The 23,782-nt window shown below is 39.4% G+C and overlaps 1 protein-coding gene across 3 annotated transcripts in view; it reads left to right on the forward strand.

The window, feature by feature from the left end:
- LOC128688996 (terminal uridylyltransferase 4) overlaps positions 1-23,782 on the forward strand; it is a 129,584-nt gene that overhangs the window by 74,279 nt on the left and 31,523 nt on the right. For all 3 annotated transcript variants that reach the window (XM_070087348.1, XM_070087350.1, XM_070087349.1), the window contains exons 16-20: positions 1,059-1,246; positions 3,220-3,438; positions 17,359-17,505; positions 20,168-20,248; positions 20,414-20,639. In XM_070087348.1, coding sequence (XP_069943449.1) covers positions 1,059-1,246; positions 3,220-3,438; positions 17,359-17,505; positions 20,168-20,248; positions 20,414-20,639 — 861 coding nt within the window. The remainder of the gene's footprint in view (positions 1-1,058; positions 1,247-3,219; positions 3,439-17,358; positions 17,506-20,167; positions 20,249-20,413; positions 20,640-23,782) is intronic.

Genomic DNA, 23,782 nt, shown 5'->3' on the forward strand with positions numbered 1-23,782 from the left:
AATATCCCAAAACCCCTCCTTTAGAGTGTAGGCATTGTACTTCTCATTTCCAGGACTCAAGTCCGGCTATATAAAAATAACCAGTTTCCCTGAATCCCTTCACTAAATATTACCCTGCTCACACTCCAACAGATCGTCAGGTCCCAAGTACCATTTGTCTCCATTCACTCCTATCAAACACGCTCATGCACGCCTGCTGGAAGTCCAAGTCCTTCGCTCACAAAACCTCCCTTACCCCTTCCTTCCAACCTTTTCGAGGACGACCCCTACCTCGCCTTCCTTCCCCTACAGATTTAAATACTCTCTATGCCATTCTACTTTGTTCCATTCTCTCTAAACGACCAAACCACCTCAACAACCCCTCTTCAGCCCTCTGACTAATACTTTTATTAACTCCACACCTTCTCCTAATTTCCACACTCCAAATTTTCTGCATAATATTTACATCACACATTGCCCTTAGACAGGACATCTCCACTGCCTCCAACCGCCTCCTCGATGCTGCATTCACAACCCAAGCTTCACACCCATATGAGAGTGTTGGTACTACTATACTTTCATACATTCCCTTCTTTGCCTCCATAGATAACGTTTTTTGTCTCCACATATAGCTCAACGCACCACTCACCTTTTTTCCCTCATAAATTCTATGATTAACCTCATCCTTCATAAATCCATCCGCCGACACATCAGCCGTTTCCCGCCAAAGCAGGATGGCCTGAAAAAGAAAACTTTTATCATCATTCACTCCTGTCAGAGGCACTCTCGCACAGCTATAAAATTTAAATGTTAACGCCCCCTCCTTCAGAGTGCAGGCACTGTACTACTTCCTATCTCCCGGACTCCAGTCTGGCCTTCCTGTTTCCTTGAATTTCTTCATAAATGTTACCTTGCTCACACTCCAACGGCACGTCAGGTCCTAAAAACCATTATTCATTATTTGTTAAATTATATATTAAAATATACATAAAAATCTTATAAGCATCTTGAAAAGTTTTATTTTGTGTATGTTAATGAAATTGTCATTAGTTAGCCTAATAAATCATTCTTCTTTTCAGAGGATTTTGAACCAAGTATAGAAGAAATTGATGAGAGAGATAGAATAGTTGCTGACTTGGAAAATTACATTCACCAGTTCTTCCGTGGGGTGACTCTCAAGTTATTTGGTTCCTCAGCAAATGGTTTTGGTTTCCAACGTTCAGATTTAGACATTTGCTTGACCTTTGAGGGTAATCCATCAGGTGATGTGAGTTCTTGATGACTTTTTATATTAAATATTTTTCTGTTTTTTCTTGTGATAACAGGATGCAGTCATGAGTATAATTGGTAAAATGTGTTTATAAAATGGAAGATTTGTATAGTATCGTGTAGAATCAGGGCTAGATTTAGGGAAGGGGCCCCGGGCCCCCCAAATGATGAAAAATATTATGACACATTATACTGAGAATTAAGTAGATCACAAAAAGAGAAAATGCATATAAGAGTTTGAATTGTGATGGGATTGTCACGTTGAGTCATCTGATCGCTACTGTTACATCATTGGTGCAAGCGCGTCGTCAGCTGCATGACACGAGGATGATTCACAGCACATCATCATCCTGGGTGTGCAGGGCATTGCAGTACGAATGACTGCTTGATCATGGTCAGTTTGTGAACAACAGTGTGGTAGTGAGAACCAGCTACAAATGAGCATGAAGCAAGGGCGGCTTGTGAGCCTGGTGGTCATGAGCATAGAATCTGACATCCTGTGCCCGTTGCATTTTGATAGTCATCAAAGATTTTTTTCTATCAGAAAAGCACGGAATGTACTTTACTTATAATATTTTATCTGATTGAAGATAATTCTTCATAAGTCTGTAGATTAATTTTGAGTTACACTTGCAAATGAACTGAAAGGGTGCTAAATTACACTATGAATCCAATTTATTGTTTCATTTCTTCATCTTCAGAGGATGATAAATATATTGAGTGGCAAAAGTTTTCCAAGGAGAAACTTAGTCTTCTAACCATTAGAGTTAGACCTTTTTAATGCAAGGGGTTCTCTACCCACCAAACGGCCCTGGGCCCCCCCACCACCTAAATCCGGCTATCAAAGGTACAATTGATCAAATTTTAGAGCAAGATATTCTCAGTAGCATGTGGAGATAAATCGATTGAGTAAGTTTGTAGTGTGAATTTAAATATGATAATTTTTCTGACAAGTTTCTCGAACATAAATTGTTTATCAGTCTTAGTGAATTTGGGGCTTAATATTTTAGTTTATGCAGTCATTCCAGGCATTCCTTCTATGGTTTATTAAATTATTTATTCCAATGTTTCTTCGGTGGCTCTTCATTCCTATGCAGTAACTTGAGAATGACTCTTCATTCAACTTCAGAAGTTCTGTACTTTTTATTAATCTTATTAAAAGTTTGTTATTGGGTAGTGTAGCTCTTATCAGGGGGAGGGGGAGTGTTCTGAGCCTTCTAGAGCAGCAATAAGTAGGGAGAACTACACAAAACACTGGGTATCTTTTCTCTGATCCCTACTGATGTTCTTTGTAGTGTGACCTCACCTAATAGCCTATGTAGTCTTCTTTCAAAAGTGGACTGCAGTGCTTTCTTTGGTATGGTTTACCCACAAGTGGGCTTTATCAAGTACATTTACATGATAAAGTACATGAGTGTGCTTGATAAAACCCACTCATAGGTGAAGCATGGCAATAAAATCTTGAAAGCCTTTACACAGCACACAGTGTTTTGAAAAATAAAAATGCATTTTTTTGTGTGTAGCATTTCTTAAACCATGAAGACTGCCTCCTAACCATGACAACTTCAGGTACTCAAGTTGCTTGAATGGGCTATCTGTACTGGAGAGCTCTTAGTTCTGTAAAATAGATGGGTTGTATTTCTAGTGGTTCCCTGAACCCTACAAAAAAATGGTTTTACAGTTTTCATGTTTCCATTGTTTTACTGGGATATTCTCTTGAGAAATAATCTCCAGATGCCTGGGGATCACTTGTTGTTGTGAAATAAATCACCTTTTTAACAATGATAGCTAGATAATTAAAATTCTGTCTGGCCTCAAACTTAATGTGCTGGTGTTTAATTATGTACTTGTTCAAGACTAAAAATTATTTAAATTGTGCATTGTTATTGTTTCAATAAAATCCCCTGACACATGAAAATATTGCAAAAAAGTAAAATTGATTTTGCTTTGATACATTATTTATTTTTTCAGGATATAGATCACATCAAGATCATAGAATCTCTAGCAGATAAATTGAAAAGATATCGTCAGTGTGGTCATGTGTTTGCCATAACAACAGCAAAGGTTCCAATTGTCAAGTTTTCCATCCGGCATGCCTCCCTTGAAGGTGACCTCTCTCTCTACAACACGTTAGCACTGCAGAATACCAAACTTTTACATACTTATTCCAGAATTGATTATAGAGTGAAGGTGAGCATATCTTAATTAGTGTTTTATATTATTGAATGAACTACATAATACCAGTATTATTTTTATTATTGGTACATATTCATAAAGCTTTTCTTTCTGCCAAATGTTTTGGCATTTTATTGCCAATTACCTTGACGGATTTTTGTTTTTTACACATTAGTCATCTTCCACTGAGATAGGGTGACCCCAGAAAAGGAAACATTCATCATCACTATCTTACCAGAAGTGTGCAGACATCTCCACTCAGATGACCCTCCAAATGGAAGTATTCCAACCCCTTTCCCCAGAATGCAGGCACTGTACTTGCCACCTCCAGGACTCGGGTGCAGCTTACCAGTTTTCCCTGAATCACTTCATACATGTTACCCTCCTAAAATTCCAGCTGTATATCAAGCCATGTGTGAGGAATGGAACCCAGAAATAAGTTTATATCTTACATTCCTCCCTAATGAAAGAAAAGTATAGAAATACAAAATTTGAGGAAAAAATGTAAGTTTATTATAAATAGAAAAATATGAAGTTTATTAAACTAACTAAATCAAAACTGAATAAGAAAAAATTACAATGACCAAACCTAACAACAGATGACTTGCTGCTATCTTGAATGTACAGTAGATAATTTGTAGAATACAGATGAAGATGTAGATGTTCTGGTCAGATTTTCTTCTACTACTTAGATGATGAGGACAATAGAGCTGACTAGGATAACCGTATCATAAATATCATACAATCGGAAAGAAGCCCTGGTCAGTACAGATGTTTAGACGATTTTCCTAGAGCCTGCTATGTGAGGTGAAGGCTAGTAGAGTCAGCCAAAATATCCAAATCATAGCTCAAACATATGATCAGGTTGGACCTCTGGTCAAAAAACATACACACGCAGCCGTGTGATGCAAATTGGAGCAACTTGATTCCATTCCTGTGGGCTGAAAAAAATAAGAGGTTACCAGAGGACACATAGGTTATGGCATAGACACATGAGTAGCCAGATTAAACATAAGCCAATGCAGGTACAAGAATACAATGAGTAAACCTGAGAACTAATTACCAGGAGAGTCAGGAGTTGAGTGACACTACTGGCTTACTTTGGTTAGTAGGTAAACACCAGTACTTCTCTCCCGGGATGGTAGGGGTTGGTGATGGTCAACAAGTAATTTGACAGATCACCACTTGTTTACACAAAAAATTTAAATTTTGTTTTTTTTGTTTTTTTTCAACAAGTCGGCCGTCTCCCACCGAGGCAGGGTGACCCAAAAAAGAAAGAAAATCCCCAAAAAGAAAATACTTTCATCATCATTCAACACTTTCACCACACTCACACATTATCACTGTTTTTGCAGAGATGCTCAGAATACAACAGTTTAGAAGCATACACATATAAAGATACACAACATATCCCTCCAAACTGCCAATATCCCAAACCCCTCCTTTAAAGTGCAGGCATTGTACTTCCCATTTCCAGGACTCAAGTCCGACTATATGAAAATAACCGGTTTTCCTGAATCCCTTCACTAAATATTACCCTGCTTACACTCCAACAGATCGTCAGGTCCAAAGTACCATTCGTCTCCATTCACTCCTATCTAACACGCTCACGCACGCTGGAAGTCCAAGCCCCTTGCCCACAAAACCTCCTTTACACCCTTTCTCCAACCCTTTCTAGGATGACCCCTACCCCTCCTTCCTTCCCCTATAGATTTATATGCTTTCCATGTCATTCTACTTTGATCCATTCTCTCTAAATGACCAAACCACCTCAACAGCCCCTCTTCTGCCCTCTGACTAATACTTCTATTAACTCCACACCTTTTCCTAATTTCCACACTCCAAATTTTCTGCATAATATTTACACCACACATTGCCCTTAAACAGGACATCTCCACTGCCTCCAACCGTCTCCTCGCTGCTGCATTTACCACCCAAGCTTCACACCCATATAAGAGTGTTGGTACTACTATACTTTCATACATTCCCTTCTTTGCCTCCATAGATAACGTTTTTTGACTCCACATATACCTCAACGCACCACTCACCTTTTTTCCCTCATCAATTCTATGATTAACCTCATCCTTCATAAATTCATCCGCTGACACGTCAACTCCCAAGTATCTGAAAACATTCACTTCTTCCATACTCCTCCTCCCCAATTTGATATCAAATTTTTCTTTATCTAAATCATTTGATACCCTCATTACCTTACTCTTTTCTATGTTCACTTTCAACTTTCTACCTTTACACATATTCCCAAACTCATCCACTAACCTTTGCAATTTTTCTTTAGAATCTCCCATAAGCACAGTATCATCAGCAAAAAGTAACTGTGTCAATTCCCATTTTGAATTTGATTCCCCAAAATTTAATCCCACCCCTCTCCCAAACACCCTAGCATTTACTTCCTTTACAACCCCATCTATAAATATATTAAACAACCATGGTGACATTATACATCCCTGTCTAAGACCTACTTTTACCGGGAAGTAGTCTCCCTCTCTTCTACACACCCTAACCTGAGCCTCACTATCCTCATAAAAACTCTTTACAGCATTTAATAACTTACCACCTATTCCATATACTTGCAACATCTGCCACATTGCTCCTCTATCCACTATCTAATATGCCTTTTCTAAATCCAAAAATGCAATAAAAACTTCCCTACCTTTATCTAAATACTGTTCACATATATGCTTCAATGTGAACACTTGATCTACACATCCCCTACCCACTCTGAAACCACCTTGCTCATCCGCAATCCTACATTCTGTCTTACCTCTAATTCTTTCAATTATAACCCTACCGTACACTTTTCCTGGTATACTCAGTAAACTTATTCCTCTATAATTTTTACAGTCTCTTTTGTCCCCTTTCTCTTTATATAAAGGGACTATACATGCTCTCCGCCAATCCCTAGGTACCTTCCCCTCTTTCATACATTTATTAAACAAAAGTACCAACCACTCCAAGACTATATCCCCCCCTGCTTTTAACATTTCTGTCATGATCCCATCAGTTCCAACTGCTTTACCCCCTTTCATTCTACGTAATGCCTCACGTACCTCCCCCACACTTACATTCTGCTCTTCTTCACTCCTAAAAGATGGTATACCTCCCTGACCAGTGCATGAAATTACTGCCTCTCTTCCTTAACAATTAAAAGTTCCTCAAAATATTCTTGCCATCTACCTAATACCTCCATCTCTCCATCTACTAACTCCCCTACTCTGTTTTTAACTGACAAATCCATACTTTCCCTAGGCTTTCTTAACTTGTTTAACTCACTCCAAATTTTTTTCTTATTTTCATTAAAATTTCTTGACAGTGCCTCTCCCACTCTCTCACCACTCTCTTTACCTTTCTTTTACTCTCCATATACTCTGCTCTTCTTATAACACTTCTGCTTTGTAAAAACCTCTCATAAGCTACCTTTTTCTCTTTTATCACACCCTTTACTTCATCACTCCACCAATCACTCCTCTTTCCTCCTGCCCCCACCCTCCTATAACCACAAACTTCTGCCCCACATTCTAATACTGCATTTTTAAAACTATTCCAACCCTCTTCAACACCTCCCCCCCCCACTACTCATCTTTGCACTAGCCCACCTTTCTGCCAATAGTCGCTTATATCTCACCCGAACTTCCTCCTCCCTTAGTTTATACACTTTCACCTCCCTCTTACTTGTTGTTGCCACCTTCCTCTTTTCCCATCTACCTCTTACTCTTAACTGTAGCTACAACTAAATAATGATCCGATATATCAGTTGCCCCTCTATAAACATGTATATCCTGGAGCCTACCCATCAACCTTTTATCCACCAATACATTATCTAATAAACTACTTTCATTACATGCTACATCATACCTTGTATTTTTATTTATCCTCTTTATCATAAAATATGTATTACTTTTTACCAAATCTCTTTCTACACATAGCTCAATTAAAGGCTCCCCATTTACATTTATCCCTGGCACCCCAAATTTACCTACTACTCCCTCCATAACATTTTTACCCACTTTAGCATTGAAATCCCCAACCACCATTACTCTCACACTTGATTCAAAAGTCCCCACGCATTCACTCAACATTTCCCAAAATCTCTCTCTCTCCTCTACACTTCTCTCTTCTCCAGGTGCATACACGCTTATTATAACCCACTTTTCACATCCAATCTTTATTTTACTCCACATAATCCTTGAATTAATACATTTATAGTCCCTCTTTTCCTGCCATAGCTTATCCTTCAATGTTATTGCTACTCCTTCTTTAGCTCTAACTCTGTTTGAAACCCCTGACCTAATCCCATTTATTCCTCTCCATTGAAACTCTCCCATCCCCTTCAGCTTTGTTTCACTTAAAGCCAGGACATCCAGCTTCTTCTCATTCATAACATGCACAATCATCTCTTTCTTATCATTTGCACAACATCCACGCACATTCAGACTTCCCACTTTGACAATTTTCGTCTTATTCTTTTTAGTAATCTTTACAGGAAAAGGGGTTACTAGCCCATTGTTCCCGGCATTTTAGTTGACTTTTACAACACGCATGGCTTACGGAGGAAAGATTCTTATTCCACTTCCCCATGGATATAAAATGAAAAGTAATAAGACCAAGAACTATTAAGATAAAATCAAAGAAAACTCAGATGAATGTGTATAAATAAATGTGTACATGTATGTGTAGTGTGACTTAAGTGTAAGCTGCTCTTATTTTGCTCACCATGAAAACCACTTGCTTCTGTTCACTCTGATTAAATACACACATGCTTAACTATACCATACCCTTCAAGGGAGGTTCCTTGATGCTGGTGAGGGGCTCTTGATCTTGGGAATTGGAACTGTGCTCTGGTTCCCTGAATTGAGCCTGAATGCCTTCCATCCCCCCCCCACATGCACTGTATAATCCTACGGGTTTAGTTCTTCCCCATCATTATAATTTTTTTTTTTTTCAACAAGTCGGCCGTCTCCCACCGAGGCAGGGTGACCCAAAAAAGAAAGAAAATCCCCAAAAAGAAAATACTTTCATCATCATTCAACACTTTCACCACACTCACACAATTATCACTGTTTTTGCAGAGGTGCTCAGAATACAACAGTTTAGAAGCATATACATATAAAGATACACAACATATCCCTCCAAACTGCCAATATCCCAAACCCCTCCATTAAAGTGTAGGCATTGTACTTCCCATTTCCAGGACTCAAATCCGACTATATGAAAATAACCGGTTTCCCTGAATCCCTTCACTAAATATTACCCTGCTCACACTCCAACAGATCGTCAGGTCCCAAGTACCATTCGTCTCCATTCACTCCTATCTAACACGCTCACGCACGCTTGCTGGAAGTCCAAGCCCCTCGCCCACAAAACCTTCTTTACCCCCTCTCTCCAACCTTTTCTAGGACGACCCCTACCCCGCCTTCCTTCCCCTATAGATTTATATGCTTTCCATGTCATTCTACTTTGATCCATTCTCTCTAAATGACCAAACCACCTCAACAACTCCTCTTCTGCCCTCTGACTAATACTTTTATTAACTCCACACCTTTTCCTAATTTCCACACTCCGAATTTTCTGCATAATATTTACACCACACATTGCCCTTAAACAGGACATCTCCACTGCCTCTAACCGTCTCCTCGCTGCTGCATTTACCACCCAAACTTCACACCCATATAAGAGTGTTGGTACTACTATACTTTCATACATTCCCTTCTTTGCCTCCATAGATAACGTTTTTTGACTCCACATATACCTCAAAGCACCACTCACCTTTTTTCCCTCATCAGTTCTATGATTATCCTCATCCTTCATAAATCCATCCGCCGACACGTCAACTCCCAAGTATCTGAAAACATTCACTTCTTCCATACTCCTCCTCCCCAATTTGATATCCAATTTTTCTTTATCCAAATCATTTGATACCCTCATCACCTTACTCTTTTCTATGTTCACTTTCAACTTTCTACCTTTACACACATTCCCAAACTCATTCACTAACCTTTGCAATTTTTCTTTAGAATCTCCCATAAGCACAGTATCATCAGCAAAAAGTAACTGTGTCAATTCCCATTTTGAATTTGATTCCCCAAAATTTAATCCCACCCCTCTCCTGAACACCCTAGCATTTACTTCCTTTACAACCCCATCTATAAATATATTAAACAACCATGGTGACATTACACATCCCTGTCTAAGACCTACTTTTACCGGGAAGTAGTCTCCCTCTCTTCTACACACCCTAACCTGAGCCTCACTATCCTCATAAAAACTCTTTACAGCATTTAGTAACTTACCACCTATTCCATATACTTGCAACATCTGCCACATTGCTCCTCTATCCACTCTATCATATGCCTTTTGTAAATCCATAAATGCAATAAAAACTTCCCTACCTTTATCTAAATACTGTTCACATATATGCTTCAATGTAAACGCTTAATCTACACATCCCCTACCCACTCTGAAACCTCCTTGCTCATCCGCAATCCTACATTCTGTCTTACCTCTAATTCTTTCAATTATAACCCTACTGTACACTTTCCCTGGTATACTTAGTAAACTTATATTATAATACAGTGGTCCCTCGTTTTTCGTAATTAATCCGTTCCTGGAGGAGCTACTATAAACGAAATTTAAGATTTGCGAATCAATTTTCCCCATAAGCAATAATGTAAATACAATTAATCCGTTCCTGACACCCAGAAGTATTAAAACAAAAAATTTTTTTACATGAAATATATATGTAGTACATAAACAATACAATGAGAAATGATGAATGAAACATTAACAGCATAACACTTACCTTTATTGGAGATTCTTCTTAGTGTATGGGAGACTGGAGGAGGAGAGAGATTGGATTGTTTACAGTTTGGAAGGGGAATTCCCTTCCAGCAACACCTCAGGTACCAATTGCTTCTCTGGGGTTGCTTCTCTTCTCTGTTTCTTAATGCCACTAGGACCACCTTGAGAGTCACTCTAGTCCTGTCTCACAAAGTAACTGTGGAGAGAGCTCTGTTTCTGGCATCTCTTTAACACTTCCCTAAAATGGCCCAAGACTTTGTCACTGTACATATTTCTCACCTTCTTTACCACAGGCTTGGCACTAGGAGCTTTCTTTGGAGCCATGGTAGCTTATTTAGTACTTGCAAGCACTAAAATGAGTGGAATATTATGAAATATTTTTTAGGAGCACTTGAGGGGACCTTCACTCACTGGTAAACAATGCCAGACTAGCTGGGTAGGGTAAGGAGGCCTCCCCGGCTCACACCGTGCGTACGCGTCCCGGACGAACTACTATTTGCGAGTCAACCTATGAAAAGCGAGTCCATGTTTATACGAAAATACCCCTATGATTGGCGAAATTTACGATTGCCGAGAACTACGAAAAGCGAGGGACCACTGTATTATATTTTTTTTTTTTTATTTTTATTATCACACTGGCCGATTCCCACCAAGGCAGGGTGGCCCGAAAAAGAAAAACTTTCACCATCATTCACTCCATCACTGTCTTGCCAGAAGGGTGCTTTACACTACAGTTTTTAAACTGCAACATTAACACCCCTCCTTCAGAGTGCAGGCACTGTACTTCCCATCTCCAGGACTCAAGTCCGGCCTGCCGGTTTCCCTGAATCCCTTCATAAATGTTACTTTGCTCACACTCCAACAGCACGTCAAGTATTAAAAACCATTTGTCTCCATTCACTCCTATCAAACACGCTCACGCATGCCTGCTGGAAGTCCAAGCCCCTCGCACACAAAACCTCCTTTACACCCTCCCTCCAACCCTTCCTAGGCCGACCCCTACCCCGCCTTCCTTCCACTACAGACTGATACACTCTTGAAGTCATTCTGTTTCGCTCCATTCTCTCTACATGTCCGAACCACCTCAACAACCCTTCCTCAGCCCTCTGGACAACAGTTTTGGTAATCCCGCACCTCCTCCTAACTTCCAAACTACGAATTCTCTGCATTATATTCACACCACACATTGCCCTCAGACATGACATCTCCACTGCCTCCAGCCTTCTCCTCGCTGCAACATTCATCACCCACGCTTCACACCCATATAAGAGCGTTGGTAAAACTATACTCTCATACATTCCCCTCTTTGCCTCCAAGGACAAAGTTCTTTGTCTCCACAGACTCCTAAGTGCACCACTCACTCTTTTTCCCTCATCAATTCTATGATTCACCTCATCTTTCATAGACCCATCCGCTGACACGTCCACTCCCAAATATCTGAATACGTTCACCTCCTCCATACTCTCTCCCTCCAATCTGATATTCAATCTTTCATCACCTAATCTTTTTGTTATCCTCATAACCTTACTCTTTCCTGTTTTTTTTTTTTTTTTTTTTTCAACAAGTCGGCCGTCTCCCACCGAGGCAGGGTGACCCAAAAAAGAAAGAAAATCCCCAAAAAGAAAATACTTTCATCATCATTCAACACTTTCACCACACTCGCACATTATCACTGTTTTTGCAGAGGTGCTCAGAATACAACAGTCTAGAAGCATACACATATAAAGATACACAACATATCCCTCCAAACTGCCAATATCCCAAACCCCTCCTTTAAAGTGCAGGCATTGTACTTCCCATTTCCAGGACTCAAGTCCGACTATATGAAAATAACCGGTTTCCCTGAATCCCTTCACTAAATATTACCCTGCTCACACTCCAACAGATCGTCAGGTCCCAAGTACCATTCGTCTCCATTCACTCCTATCTAACACGCTCACGCACGCTTGCTGGAAGTCCAAGCCCCTTACCCACAAAACCTCCTTTACCCCCTCTCTCCAACCCTTTCGAGGACGACCCCTACCCCGCCTTCCTTCCCCTATAGATTTATATGCTTTCCATGTCATTCTACTTTGATCCATTCTCTCTAAATGACCAAACCACCTCAACAACCCCTCTTCTGCCCTCTGACTAATACTTTTATTAACTCCACACCTTCTCCTAATTTCCACACTCCGAATTTTCTGCATAATATTTACACCACACATTGCCCTTAAACAGGACATCTCCACTGCCTCCAACCGTCTCCTCGCTGCTGCATTTCTTTCCTGTATTCACCTTTAATTTTCTTCTTTTGCACACCCTACCAAATTCATCCACCAATCTCTGCAACTTCTCTTCAGAATCTCCCAAGAGCACAGTGTCATCAGCAAAGAGCAGCTGTGACAACTCCCACTTTGTGTGTGATTCTTTATCTTTTAACTCCACGCCTCTTGCCAAGACCCTCGCATTTACTTCTCTTACAACCCCATCTATAAATATATTAAACAACCACGGTGACATCACACATCCTTGTCTAAGGCCTACTTTTACTGGGAAAAAATTTCCCTCTTTCCTACATACTCTAACTTGAGCCTCACTATCCTCGTAAAAACTCTTCACTGCTTTCAGTAACCTACCTCCTACACCATACACTTGCAACATCTGCCACATTGCCCCCCTATCCACCCTGTCATACGCCTTTTCCAAATCCATAAATGCCACAAAGACCTCTTTAGCCTTATCTAAATACTGTTCACTTACATGTTTCACTGTAAACACCTGGTCCACACACCCCCTACCTTTCCTAAAGCCTCCTTGTTCATCTGCTATCCTATTCTCCGTCTTACTCTTAATTCTTTCAATTATAACTCTACCATACACCTTACCAGGTACACTCAACAGACTTATCCCCCTATAATTTTTGCACTCTCTTTTATCCCCTTTGCCTTTATACAAAGGAACTATGCATGCTCTCTGCCAATCCCTAGGTACCTTACCCTCTTCCATACATTTATTAAATAATTGCACCAACCACTCCAAAACTATATCCCCACCTGCTTTTAACATTTCTATCTTTATCCCATCAATCCCGGCTGCCTTACCCCCTTTCATTTTACCTACTGCCTCACGAACTTCCCCCACACTCACAACTGGCTCTTCCTCACTCCTACAAGATGTTATTCCTCCTTGCCCTATACACGAAATCACAGCTTCCCTATCTTCATCAACATTTAACAATTCCTCAAAATATTCCCTCCATCTTCCCAATACCTCTAACTCTCCATTTAATAACTCTCCTCTCCTATTTTTAACTGACAAATCCATTTGTTCTCTAGGCTTTCTTAACTTGTTAATCTCACTCCAAAACTTTTTCTTATTTTCAACAAAATTTGTTGATAACATCTCACCCACTCTCTCATTTGCTCTCTTTTTACATTGCTTCACCACTCTCTTAACTTCTCTCTTTTTCTCCATATACTCTTCCCTCCTTGCATCACTTCTACTTTGTAAAAACTTCTCATATGCTAACTTTTTCTCCCTTACTACTCTCTTTACATCATCATTCCACCAATCGCTCCTCTTCCCTCCTGCACCCACTTTCCTGTAACCACAAACTTCTACTGAACACTCTAACACTACATTTTTAAACCTAGCCCATACCTCTTCGACCCCATTGCCTATGCTCTCATTAGCCCATCTATCCTCCAATAGCTGTTTATATCTTACCCTAACTGCCTCCTCTTTTAGTTTATAAACCTTCACCTCTCTCTTCCCTGATGCTTCTATTCTCCTTGTATCCCATCTACCTTTTACTCTCAGTGTAGCTACAACTAGAAAGTGATCTGATATATCTGTGGCCCCTCTATAAACATGTACATCCTGAAGTCTACTCAACAGTCTTTTATCTACCAATACATAATCCAACAAACTACTGTCATTTCGCCCTACATCATATCGTGTATACTTATTTATCCTCTTTTTCTTAAAATATGTATTACCTATAACTAAACCCCTTTCTATACAAAGTTCAATCAAAGGGCTCCCATTATCATTTACACCTGGCACTCCAAACTTACCTACCACACCCTCTCTAAAAGTTTCTCCTACTTTAGCATTCAGGTCCCCTACCACAATTACTCTCTCATTTGGTTCAAAGGCTCCTATACATTCACTTAACATCTCCCAAAATCTCTCTCTCTCCTCTGCATTCCTCTCTTCTCCAGGTGCATACACGCTTATTATGACCCACTTCTCGCATCCAACCTTTACTTTAATCCACATAATTCTTGAATTTACACATTCATATTCTCTTTTCTCCTTCCATAACTGATCATTTAACATTACTGCTACCCCTTCCTTTGCTCTAACTCTCTCAGATACTCCAGATTTAATCCCATTTATTTCCCCCCACTGAAACTCTCCTACCCCCTTCAGCTTTGTTTCGCTTAGGGCCAGGACATCCAACTTCTTTTCATTCATAACATCAGCAATCATCTGTTTCTTGTCATCCGCACTACATCCACGCACATTTAAGCAACCCAGTTTTATAAAGTTTTTCTTCTTCTCTTTTTTAGTAAATGTATACAGGAGAAGGGGTTACTAGCCCATTGCTCCCGGCATTTTAGTCGCCTCATACGACACGCATGGCTTACGGAGGAAAGATTCTTTTCCACTTCCCCATGGACAATAGAAGAAATAAAAAAGAACAAGAGCTATTTAGAAAAAGGAGAAAAAACCTAGATGTATGTATATATATATATGCATGTGCGTGTCTGTGAAGTGTGACCAAAGTGTAAGTAGGAGTAGCAAGATATCCCTGTTATCTTAGCGTGTTTATGAGACAGAAAAAGAAAACCAGCAATCCTACCATCATGTAAAACAGTTACAGGTTTCTGTTTCACAGTCATCTGGCAGGACGGTAGTACTTCCCTGGGTGGTTGCTGTCTACCAACCTACTACCTATATTATATTATAATATTATATTATGTTATAATATATTATATTATAATATTGGTAATATTAATTAACCATACCACGGGTGGGGCTTAAACCCGCGGTCACATGCCTGTTGGATGTTCAGGCCCTCTTCACTCAAAATCACTTTTACCCCCCCTTCTGTCCCACCTTTACTGTAATGCCCCTTAGCCCTCCTTCCACCCCTTACTTATCCCTTTTACTTATCCTATTCTGCTCCACTTTTAAATGCCCAAACCACCTCAGCAACCTTCTTATAGACCATATGAACCATAGAATTGATGAAGGGTAAAAGGTGGGTGGTGCATGGGGCCATCTGTGGTGAGAAAGTTATCCTTGGGGGCAAAGAGGGGAATGTATGAAAGGATAGTGGTACCAACACTTTTATATGGGCATGAAGCATGGGTTGTGAATGTTTCAGCGAGGAGGAGCAGAGATGTAGTGTCTGATTGTAATGTGTGATGTAAATATTATGCAGAGAATTCATTGCTTGAAGATTAGGAGGTGCCAGGTTACTAAATGTATTAACCAAAGGACTGAGGAGGGGTTACTGAGGTGGTTTGGACATTTAGAGAGGAGGTAACGAAACAGGTCGACTTGGAGGGTATATAAATCTCTAGTGGAGAGACATACGGGTAGGGGTCACTCTAGGATTGGTTGGAGGGAGAGGGTAAAGGAGGTTTTGTGTGTGAGGGGCTTGGATATCCAGCAGGCATGGGTGAGCATGTTAGATAGGTCTGCATGGAGGCAAATGGTTTTTGGGATTTGACGAGATGTGGGAATGTGAGCAAGGTAACATTTTCTGAAGGGATTTAGGGAAGCTGGTTAGCTGGACTTGAGTTCTAGAGGTGGGAAATACAGTGACTGCACTCTTGAAGGAGAAGTGGAGATATTTGCAGTGTCGAGGGGCATCTGTATTGGCATACCTCTGGAAAGACAGTGATAGATTGAATGATAGTGAAAGTGTTTCTTCTTTCTTGTGTCTCCCTATCTCAGTGGGAGATGGTTGGTAGTAAGTTTTTATGGTTCATGCTTATTTCAGATATCTTAGGTTTTGTTTAGAATTCACACGATTTTAGTTAATCTCAAACATTGTATTATTCCTGTTCTGCATGTCATAGTTGACTTTATGCCATAAAGTTGTACAAATTCAGATACAAGGCTATGTCTGTTTCTCAAAAAATAAGTGTGCCAGTTTCCCTTCAATTTTTTTTTTGTATTTTTTTGTATTTTTAATGCTATAAAACTGTTCTTTCTCTCCCTAAATACAAGAATGCATATAAATGCTAAGGCAGGGAATGTACCAGAATATAGTAGTACCAACACTTGCATGGGTGTGAGGCATGGTCTTTGAACATTGTAGCAAGGAGAAAGCTAGAGGTATTGGAAATGTCATGTCTGATAGCAGTGTGCAGTGTGAATGTTATGCAAAGTGTTTGGAGTGTAAAAATCAGAAGATGTTTGGAGTCACCAAGGGTATAATTCAGAGGACTAAGGAGGGGTTGCTGAGATGGTTTGGGCATTTAGAGAGGTTGGAGAGGAATAGGATAATGAGGAGGGTATATAAATCTGATGTTGAAAGTAGGAGTAAGTGTCATCCCAGGAACAGTTGGAGGGCAGGGGTAAAGGTGGCTGTGAGTTTTAGGGACTTGGGCATTCAGCAGGCTGGTGTGAAAGGAGACAAGTGGATTTTAATGGATGTGCTGCTGGAGAGTGAACAAGGTGCACTTTCGAAGGGATTCAGGAAACTGGTTAGTCGGACTTAGTCTTGGAAGTGGCAAGGGCAATGCCTAACTCTGGAATAGGGGTAGCAGTGTTGCAGTTGAATGTAACCTGAATTGTGTTATCAGCCCACTTGTGGCTAGACAGTGATTGAATGAATGATGGTGAATGTTTCTATTTTCAGGTCGCCCTGCCTCGGTGGAAGACAGCCATGAGGTTAAAAAAAAAAATGGATAAAATGATATGGTAAATGATATGGTTTGGGTGTCAATTTTAAACAAATTGCAGGGGCAGTACTTGTGTTATTTTTTTATTCCAGAGTTTGATTCACTTCCTAAATTTTACATTTGGATTTCAACTAAAATTTCCAAGATTGTTTATAGAAAATTGGAAGAATTAGACCTATGAGGATTTTGTATTAATTATTTGGTTTTGTTCCAGTGCCTTGGCTATGCTATGAAGTTCTTTGCTAAACTGTGTGATATTGGGGATGCCTCTCGAGGATCATTATCTTCCTATGCTTACATCCTCATGGTGCTACACTTTCTGCAGCAGTGCAAACCCCCAGTCATCCCTGTGCTACAAGAGGTAGGTAAATTCACTTAGGATATTCCTTGCTTAGGTTTTTTAATAAATTTAATACTCTGGAAGGAAAAGAGGAATACGAATGTATCAATTCAAGAAAAAGATTGAATATAAATGTAAAATATCAAGGAAAAGAGAGAATGTAAATGTATAAATTCAAGGATTGTGTGTATTAAAATAAGGGTGGTATGCAAAAAGTGGGTTATATTAAGCATTTATGCACCTGAATGGAAGTGGGATTAATTTTGGGAGATGTTAAACAAGTGTTTAGTGAGTTTAGAACCAAGTAATAAAATAATTGTTGTGGGGACATAAATACTAAAGTGGGAAAAACTGTTATACAGGGCATAATAGGTAACTTTGGGGTGCCAGGGGTAAATGATAGTGGTGACCTTTATTCAACTTTTGTATGGAAAGAGGTTTGGTAACAGGTTATGCATATTTAAAAAAAAAAAAGATAAGTACGTGTGATGTGATATACAGCGTAATGACAGCAGTTTGTTAGATTATATATTAATAGATAAAAGGATGTTGGGTAGACTTCTGGATGTGCATGTTTTTAGAGGGGCAGCAGATATATTATTTAGTTGTAGCTACACGGAGAGTGAGAAGTGGATGGGGTTCAAAGACGATGTTATCAGTGAGTAAAAGAGAAGTGCAAGTTTATAAATTAAAGGAGGCAGTTAGGGTAAGATATTATCAACTGTTGGAAGAATGATGGGCTAGAGAGAAAGTATAGGTAATGAAGAAGAGGTCATAGAGGTATGGGACAGATTAAAGAATGGTGTTAGTGTGTGCAGCAGAAGTTTGTGAATGTAGGAGGGTGGGTTCTAGAGGCAGGAGGATAGATTGGTGGAATGAAGTAAAGAGAATGGTAAGGGAGAAAAAGAATGAGCATACGATGTGGTTCTACAAAGCAGAAGTGATAAAATGAGAGTGGAGTATATGGAGAGTAGAAGAAGGGTTAAGAGAGTAGTGTATGGAGAGTAGAAGAAGGGTTAAGAGGGAGTGCAAAATGAGAACAAATGAGAGTGGGTGAGGTTTTGTCAGCAAATTTTGCTGAGAATAAGAAAATGTTGAAGTGAGATTAATATGTTGACAAAGCATAGGGAACGAATGGATTTACCATTTAAAAACAAGAAGGGAATTATTATTAGAAGGAGAAATTGAAGTATTGGGAAGATAGCAGGAATATTTTGAGGAGCTGTTAAATGTTGAGGAAGAGATGCAGGAGGTAGTGATTTAATGCTTTGGGCAGGGAGGTATAACATCTTTTAGGAGTGAGGTAGAGCCAGATGTGAATATGGGGGAGGTGCATTAGGCACTGGATGGAATGAAAGGGGGTAAAGAAGCTGGGATTGATAGGATAAAGACAGAAATGTCAAAAACAGGTGAGGATATAGTCTTGTAGTGGTTGGTACTTTTGTACAATAAATGTACAGATGGGAGAAAGTGCCTATGGTTTGGCAGAGTGCATAGTTCCTTTGTATAAAGAAAAAGGTGATGATGGAGAGTAAGAATTAAAGGGGGATAAGCTTGTTGAGTGTACCAGATAAAATGTATAGTTGAGTTACTATTGAAAGAATTAAATGTAAATAACAAAAAAAGGCACAATACCATGACTGGAACAATACATAAATAACCCACACATTGAAGAGAGGAGCTTATGGTGATGATGTGACTTTGTAAATGGTCCAAGTCAGACTGAAATGTCATTGTAAGCTCCTCTCTTCTATGTGCAGGTTATTTGTGTAATTAAATACAAGACAGAGAGTAGAATTGCAGATGAACTTTGACAGTTTAGGAAAGGTAGGGGATGTGTACACAAAGTGTTTACAGTGAAGCATGTAGGTGGATAGTATTTAGATAAGGGTAGGGAAGTTTTCATTGCATTTATGGATTGAGAAAAGGCATATGATAGGGTGGATAGGGGAGGAATATGGCAGATGTTGCAAGAGTGCAGAATAGGTGATTGGTTACTTTAAGCTGATAAGAGTGTTTATTAGGATAGTATGGCTCAGGTTAGAGTATACAGGAGAAAGGGATATTATTTTCCAGTAAAAGTTGGCCTTAGATAGGAATGTGTGATGTCACCATGGTGACATCACACATCCACCTCTCTCTTATCACCATCCCACCTCACTCTTCCCACCACCACCATCCCACCTCCCTCTTCTCACCACCACCACCATCCTACCTCCCTCTTCTCACCACCACCTTCCCACCTCACTCTTCCTACATCTTCCATACCACCTTCCACTCCTTCCCTCTTTCCACTTTCACCTTCTCACCTTCCTCTTACCACCACCTTCATCCCACCTCATCCTTCCCATTCTCTTCCCACTTCCACCTTCCCACTACCACTATCCCATCTCCCTCTTTCCCTTTTCTTTCACTTCTCCTCTTCCCCCTCCTATTTCTCTGCTTCTTCTCCATGTCCTCCTCTCCTCCCTCTTCTCATCTTTCCTCTCCGTGTCTTCCCTAGCTCTTCCTTTTTTCCCCCCTCTTCCTTTTTTCCTCTACTTCCTCTTTTCCCTTCCTCATTTTACCTTCCCTTTCTTCCTCTTCCTCTCCCCTTCCTCCTCCTGAGTATTCCGTAAGATAACCATAATCCCCTCAAAATAATATTTTACTTTTTGTGTAATTTCTTTCAATTTATTTGCAGTTGTATGATCATTCAAAGCCAGCACCTCAACTCATTATTGATGGCTGGAATGCTTGGTTTTATGAAGATGTCAAATCATTGGTAAGTAGTCAGTAATTGACTCCCAGGTGGCTAAAGAAATTTAACTTGGCTGTTATAATATTGGAAAAAAAAATAATTATTTTAACTTTAGATGAAGATTATAAATTATTAATTTTTTCATGTCATCCGATGTTAAAGTATGTAACATGGGACATTTTTCAACAGAGGACTGCATGGAAAGATTATGGCAAGAATAAGGATTCAGTGGGACAGTTATGGGTGTCCATGTTGTGCTATTACACGGAGACTTTCAATTGGAAGGAACATGTTGTTACAATCAGGCAGTTGGCACCACTGACACGGTTGCAGAAATTGTGGAATTCTCGGTGCATTGTCATCGAAGACCCCTTTGATCTAAGCCATAATTTGGGAGCAGGTCTTTCCAGAAAGAGTAAGTTTTCATAGTAATTATTCTAAATTAAGTAATATTTGCCATTCATTGTGAATGCTGAAAGTAAGATTGATACAGTCCTGACTTATAGTAGATTAAAACAATGCTTGCAAATTTCAAAAGCTTAAATTGGCACATTACTCAAGAGCTCTACATTACCATATTACTTAATAACAATATAGAGACTTCACTTGCTCTCTTTGGAAGGCAAACACAAACTGAATATTATTTTTTTATTAAGTATTTATTATATCTTATCCTTTACACTGCTAATATCTTGCAGAGCTGCTTGTAAAGTTTCCTTCAGTCATCCCCATCCTAGTGTAAACATTGCCACTCAGTCACCTCTCTTTGTTGATGGATTCCAATTTTTAATATTGTGTGTGTTCTAACCTCTCATCTCTCTGTATTCATGCACTTCTCACAGGTAGTAGGTTGGTGGACAGCAACCATCCAGAGAGTTACTACCGTCTTATCACATGAGTGTGTAATGGAAACCTGTTAAATGTTTTGCTCTCTGGAAGAATTGCTTGTCTTTTCTTTATCTCATAAAAAATATAAAATGGCAGGTAAATCTTACAAACTTCTGTTTACATTGAGTGTACACTTATCTTTATTTTCCTGTGTTTCCTAGTAATATATCCATAATTTCACCTTATCTTCTAAAGCAAACTTTGTGTTTTGCAATGACTCAAGACTGGAAAAAGTGCTGGTGATAAAAATGTGAACATTGGTTTATCGATACATTCACTAACTTAGTACAGTGGACCCCCGGTTAACGATATTTTTTCACTCCAGAAGTATGTTCAGGTGCCAGTACTGACCGAATTTGTTCCCATAAGAAATATTGTGAAGTAGATTAGTCCATTTCAGATCCCCAAACATACACGTACAAACGCACTTACATAAATACACTTACATAATTGGTCGCATTCGGAGGTAATCGTTATGCGGGGGTCCACTGTATTATAGTTGTTCCCCTCCCCCACTTTTTTTTTTTATTTATTGTATTTATTGGTGTTATTGGTACAGGATATTAACTGGTGGTAAGTAGAGATGTAAGCATTAGCCATCACTTGTTAGGGGCTAACTCTCCACCACTCGCTGTAAGCTGAGGACGAAAATATGTTAAGGTAAGTAATAAATGTACTGTATGTGCATTTTACTTTTTTATTGTTTTTAGTCTTAATTCTATTGCTCACTTAATATATGATAGTGTAAACATGTTACCAGGCATTTATATGCATTTAAAAGTTAAAAAAAAAAGGGTGAATACTGTATGGCAATTTTTGCTCTATGGTGTTTCCTGGAACTTAGCCTGCCATATAATTGGGGCCTTCCTGTATCCCGATAATTCAGTCAGACCTAATAAAAACCTATTAAACAGACTGGGGTGTGTGGTGGAGGCTTTACCTGTCCTTAGGAAAATCAGCAAATTTTTTTTTTTTTTTTTAACAAGTCGGCCGTCTCCCACCGAGGCAGGGTGACCCAAAAAAAAAAGAAAGAAAATCCCCCAAAAGAAAATACTTTCATTATCATTCAACACTTTCACCTCACTCACACATAATCACTGTTTTTGCAGAGGTGCTCAGAATACAACAGTTTAGAAGCATATACACATAAAGATACACAACATATCCCTCCAAATTGTTAATATCCCAAACCCCTCCTTTAGCCCTTTGAGGGTCAAGAGGCCCTCTCCCAAGCTTATTCTCAGGGTCGAAAATTTTTTGGAAAAAAAAAAAAAAATCTTATGAAATGATAGAGAATCTTTTTCCGATCATAATGACACCAAAAGTATGAAATTTGATGAAAAACTTATGGAATTATGCTCTTGCAAAGTTAGCCATCTCAAAGTTGGCGATTTCTCCCACTTTGGGCCCTATTTTCGGCCAATTCCAATGTTGCAGTTGACTAAAATCATAGCTATTTCCTTAGAACTCTATTTGTTCTATTGATTAAGTACAAGAATCTGCCCATTTACCGATTTCAACTACCCAATAAAGTGTTCAGAAATTGGCAATTTGGGCAATTTCAAACAAATTTTAAAAGATGCCAATTTCAAAATAGGGTCCAGAATAAACAAGACAGACATTCATGTCACTAAAATAACATTGTATCTGTTCATTAGTCACGTCTCTAGGCCCCTCTTACATTTGGTTTCCATTTTGAATTTTTATTTTCACAGAAAATAGAAAGTTTTCTGTTAAGTGTACTACTGCATTATTGTAAAAACGGTATAAATGATATCAGCGCACTTATGAAAGAATATTAGACTCGCCAGTTGACGTGTATTGGACGTGTGGCTTGATTTGTTTACTCTTGAATATCAGCAAAAATCTACCATTTTCCCTAATTTAAGCTCAGTTTCAAGGTACTTATCATTGTGAAACCAATCAAATTCATGTCTACTTCTGTAATATATCTTCCATTCTATCAAATGAGACCAAGGAAACAAGAATACAACCATAAATACCATACAAAAATTCACTAGAAAGTCACTGTTTTAAACCAAAAACACAAGCGAAATTTTTTTTTCTCTTTATGCACAGCATGCTTCAGGATTTTTTTTTATACTGTGCACACTGACCACACAGACCCATTCTTTCATATGTAGGACTGCCAGCTTTCTTCCACCAGATTTGAAGGCGCTAGAATTTAGGCGTACAAGTACGTGACCGACCCTGGCTGCAATGATGTACTTGTACGTGACCGACCTTCAAAGGGTTAAAGTGCAGGCATTGTACTTCCCATTTCCAGGACTCAAGTCCGGCTATATAAAAATAAATGGTTTTCGTGAATCCCTTCACTAAATATTACCCTGCTAACACTCCAACAGCTCATCAGGTCCCAAATACCATTCATCTCCATTCACTCCTATCTAACACGCTCACACACGCTTGCTGGAAGTCCAAGCCCCTCGCCCACAAAACCTCCTTTACCCTCTCCCTCCAACCTTTTTGAGGATGACCCCTACCCCGCCTTCCTTGACCTACAGATTTATACGCTTTCCATGTCCATGTCATTCTACTTTGATCCATTCTCTCTAAATGACCAATCCACCTGAACAACCCCTCTTCAGCCCTCTGACTAATACTTTTATTAACTCCACACCTTCTCCTAATTTCCACACTCCGAATTTT

Source organism: Cherax quadricarinatus, chromosome 21 (genome assembly GCF_038502225.1).
Source record: "Cherax quadricarinatus isolate ZL_2023a chromosome 21, ASM3850222v1, whole genome shotgun sequence".
NCBI classification, from domain to species: Eukaryota; Metazoa; Arthropoda; class Malacostraca; order Decapoda; family Parastacidae; genus Cherax; species Cherax quadricarinatus.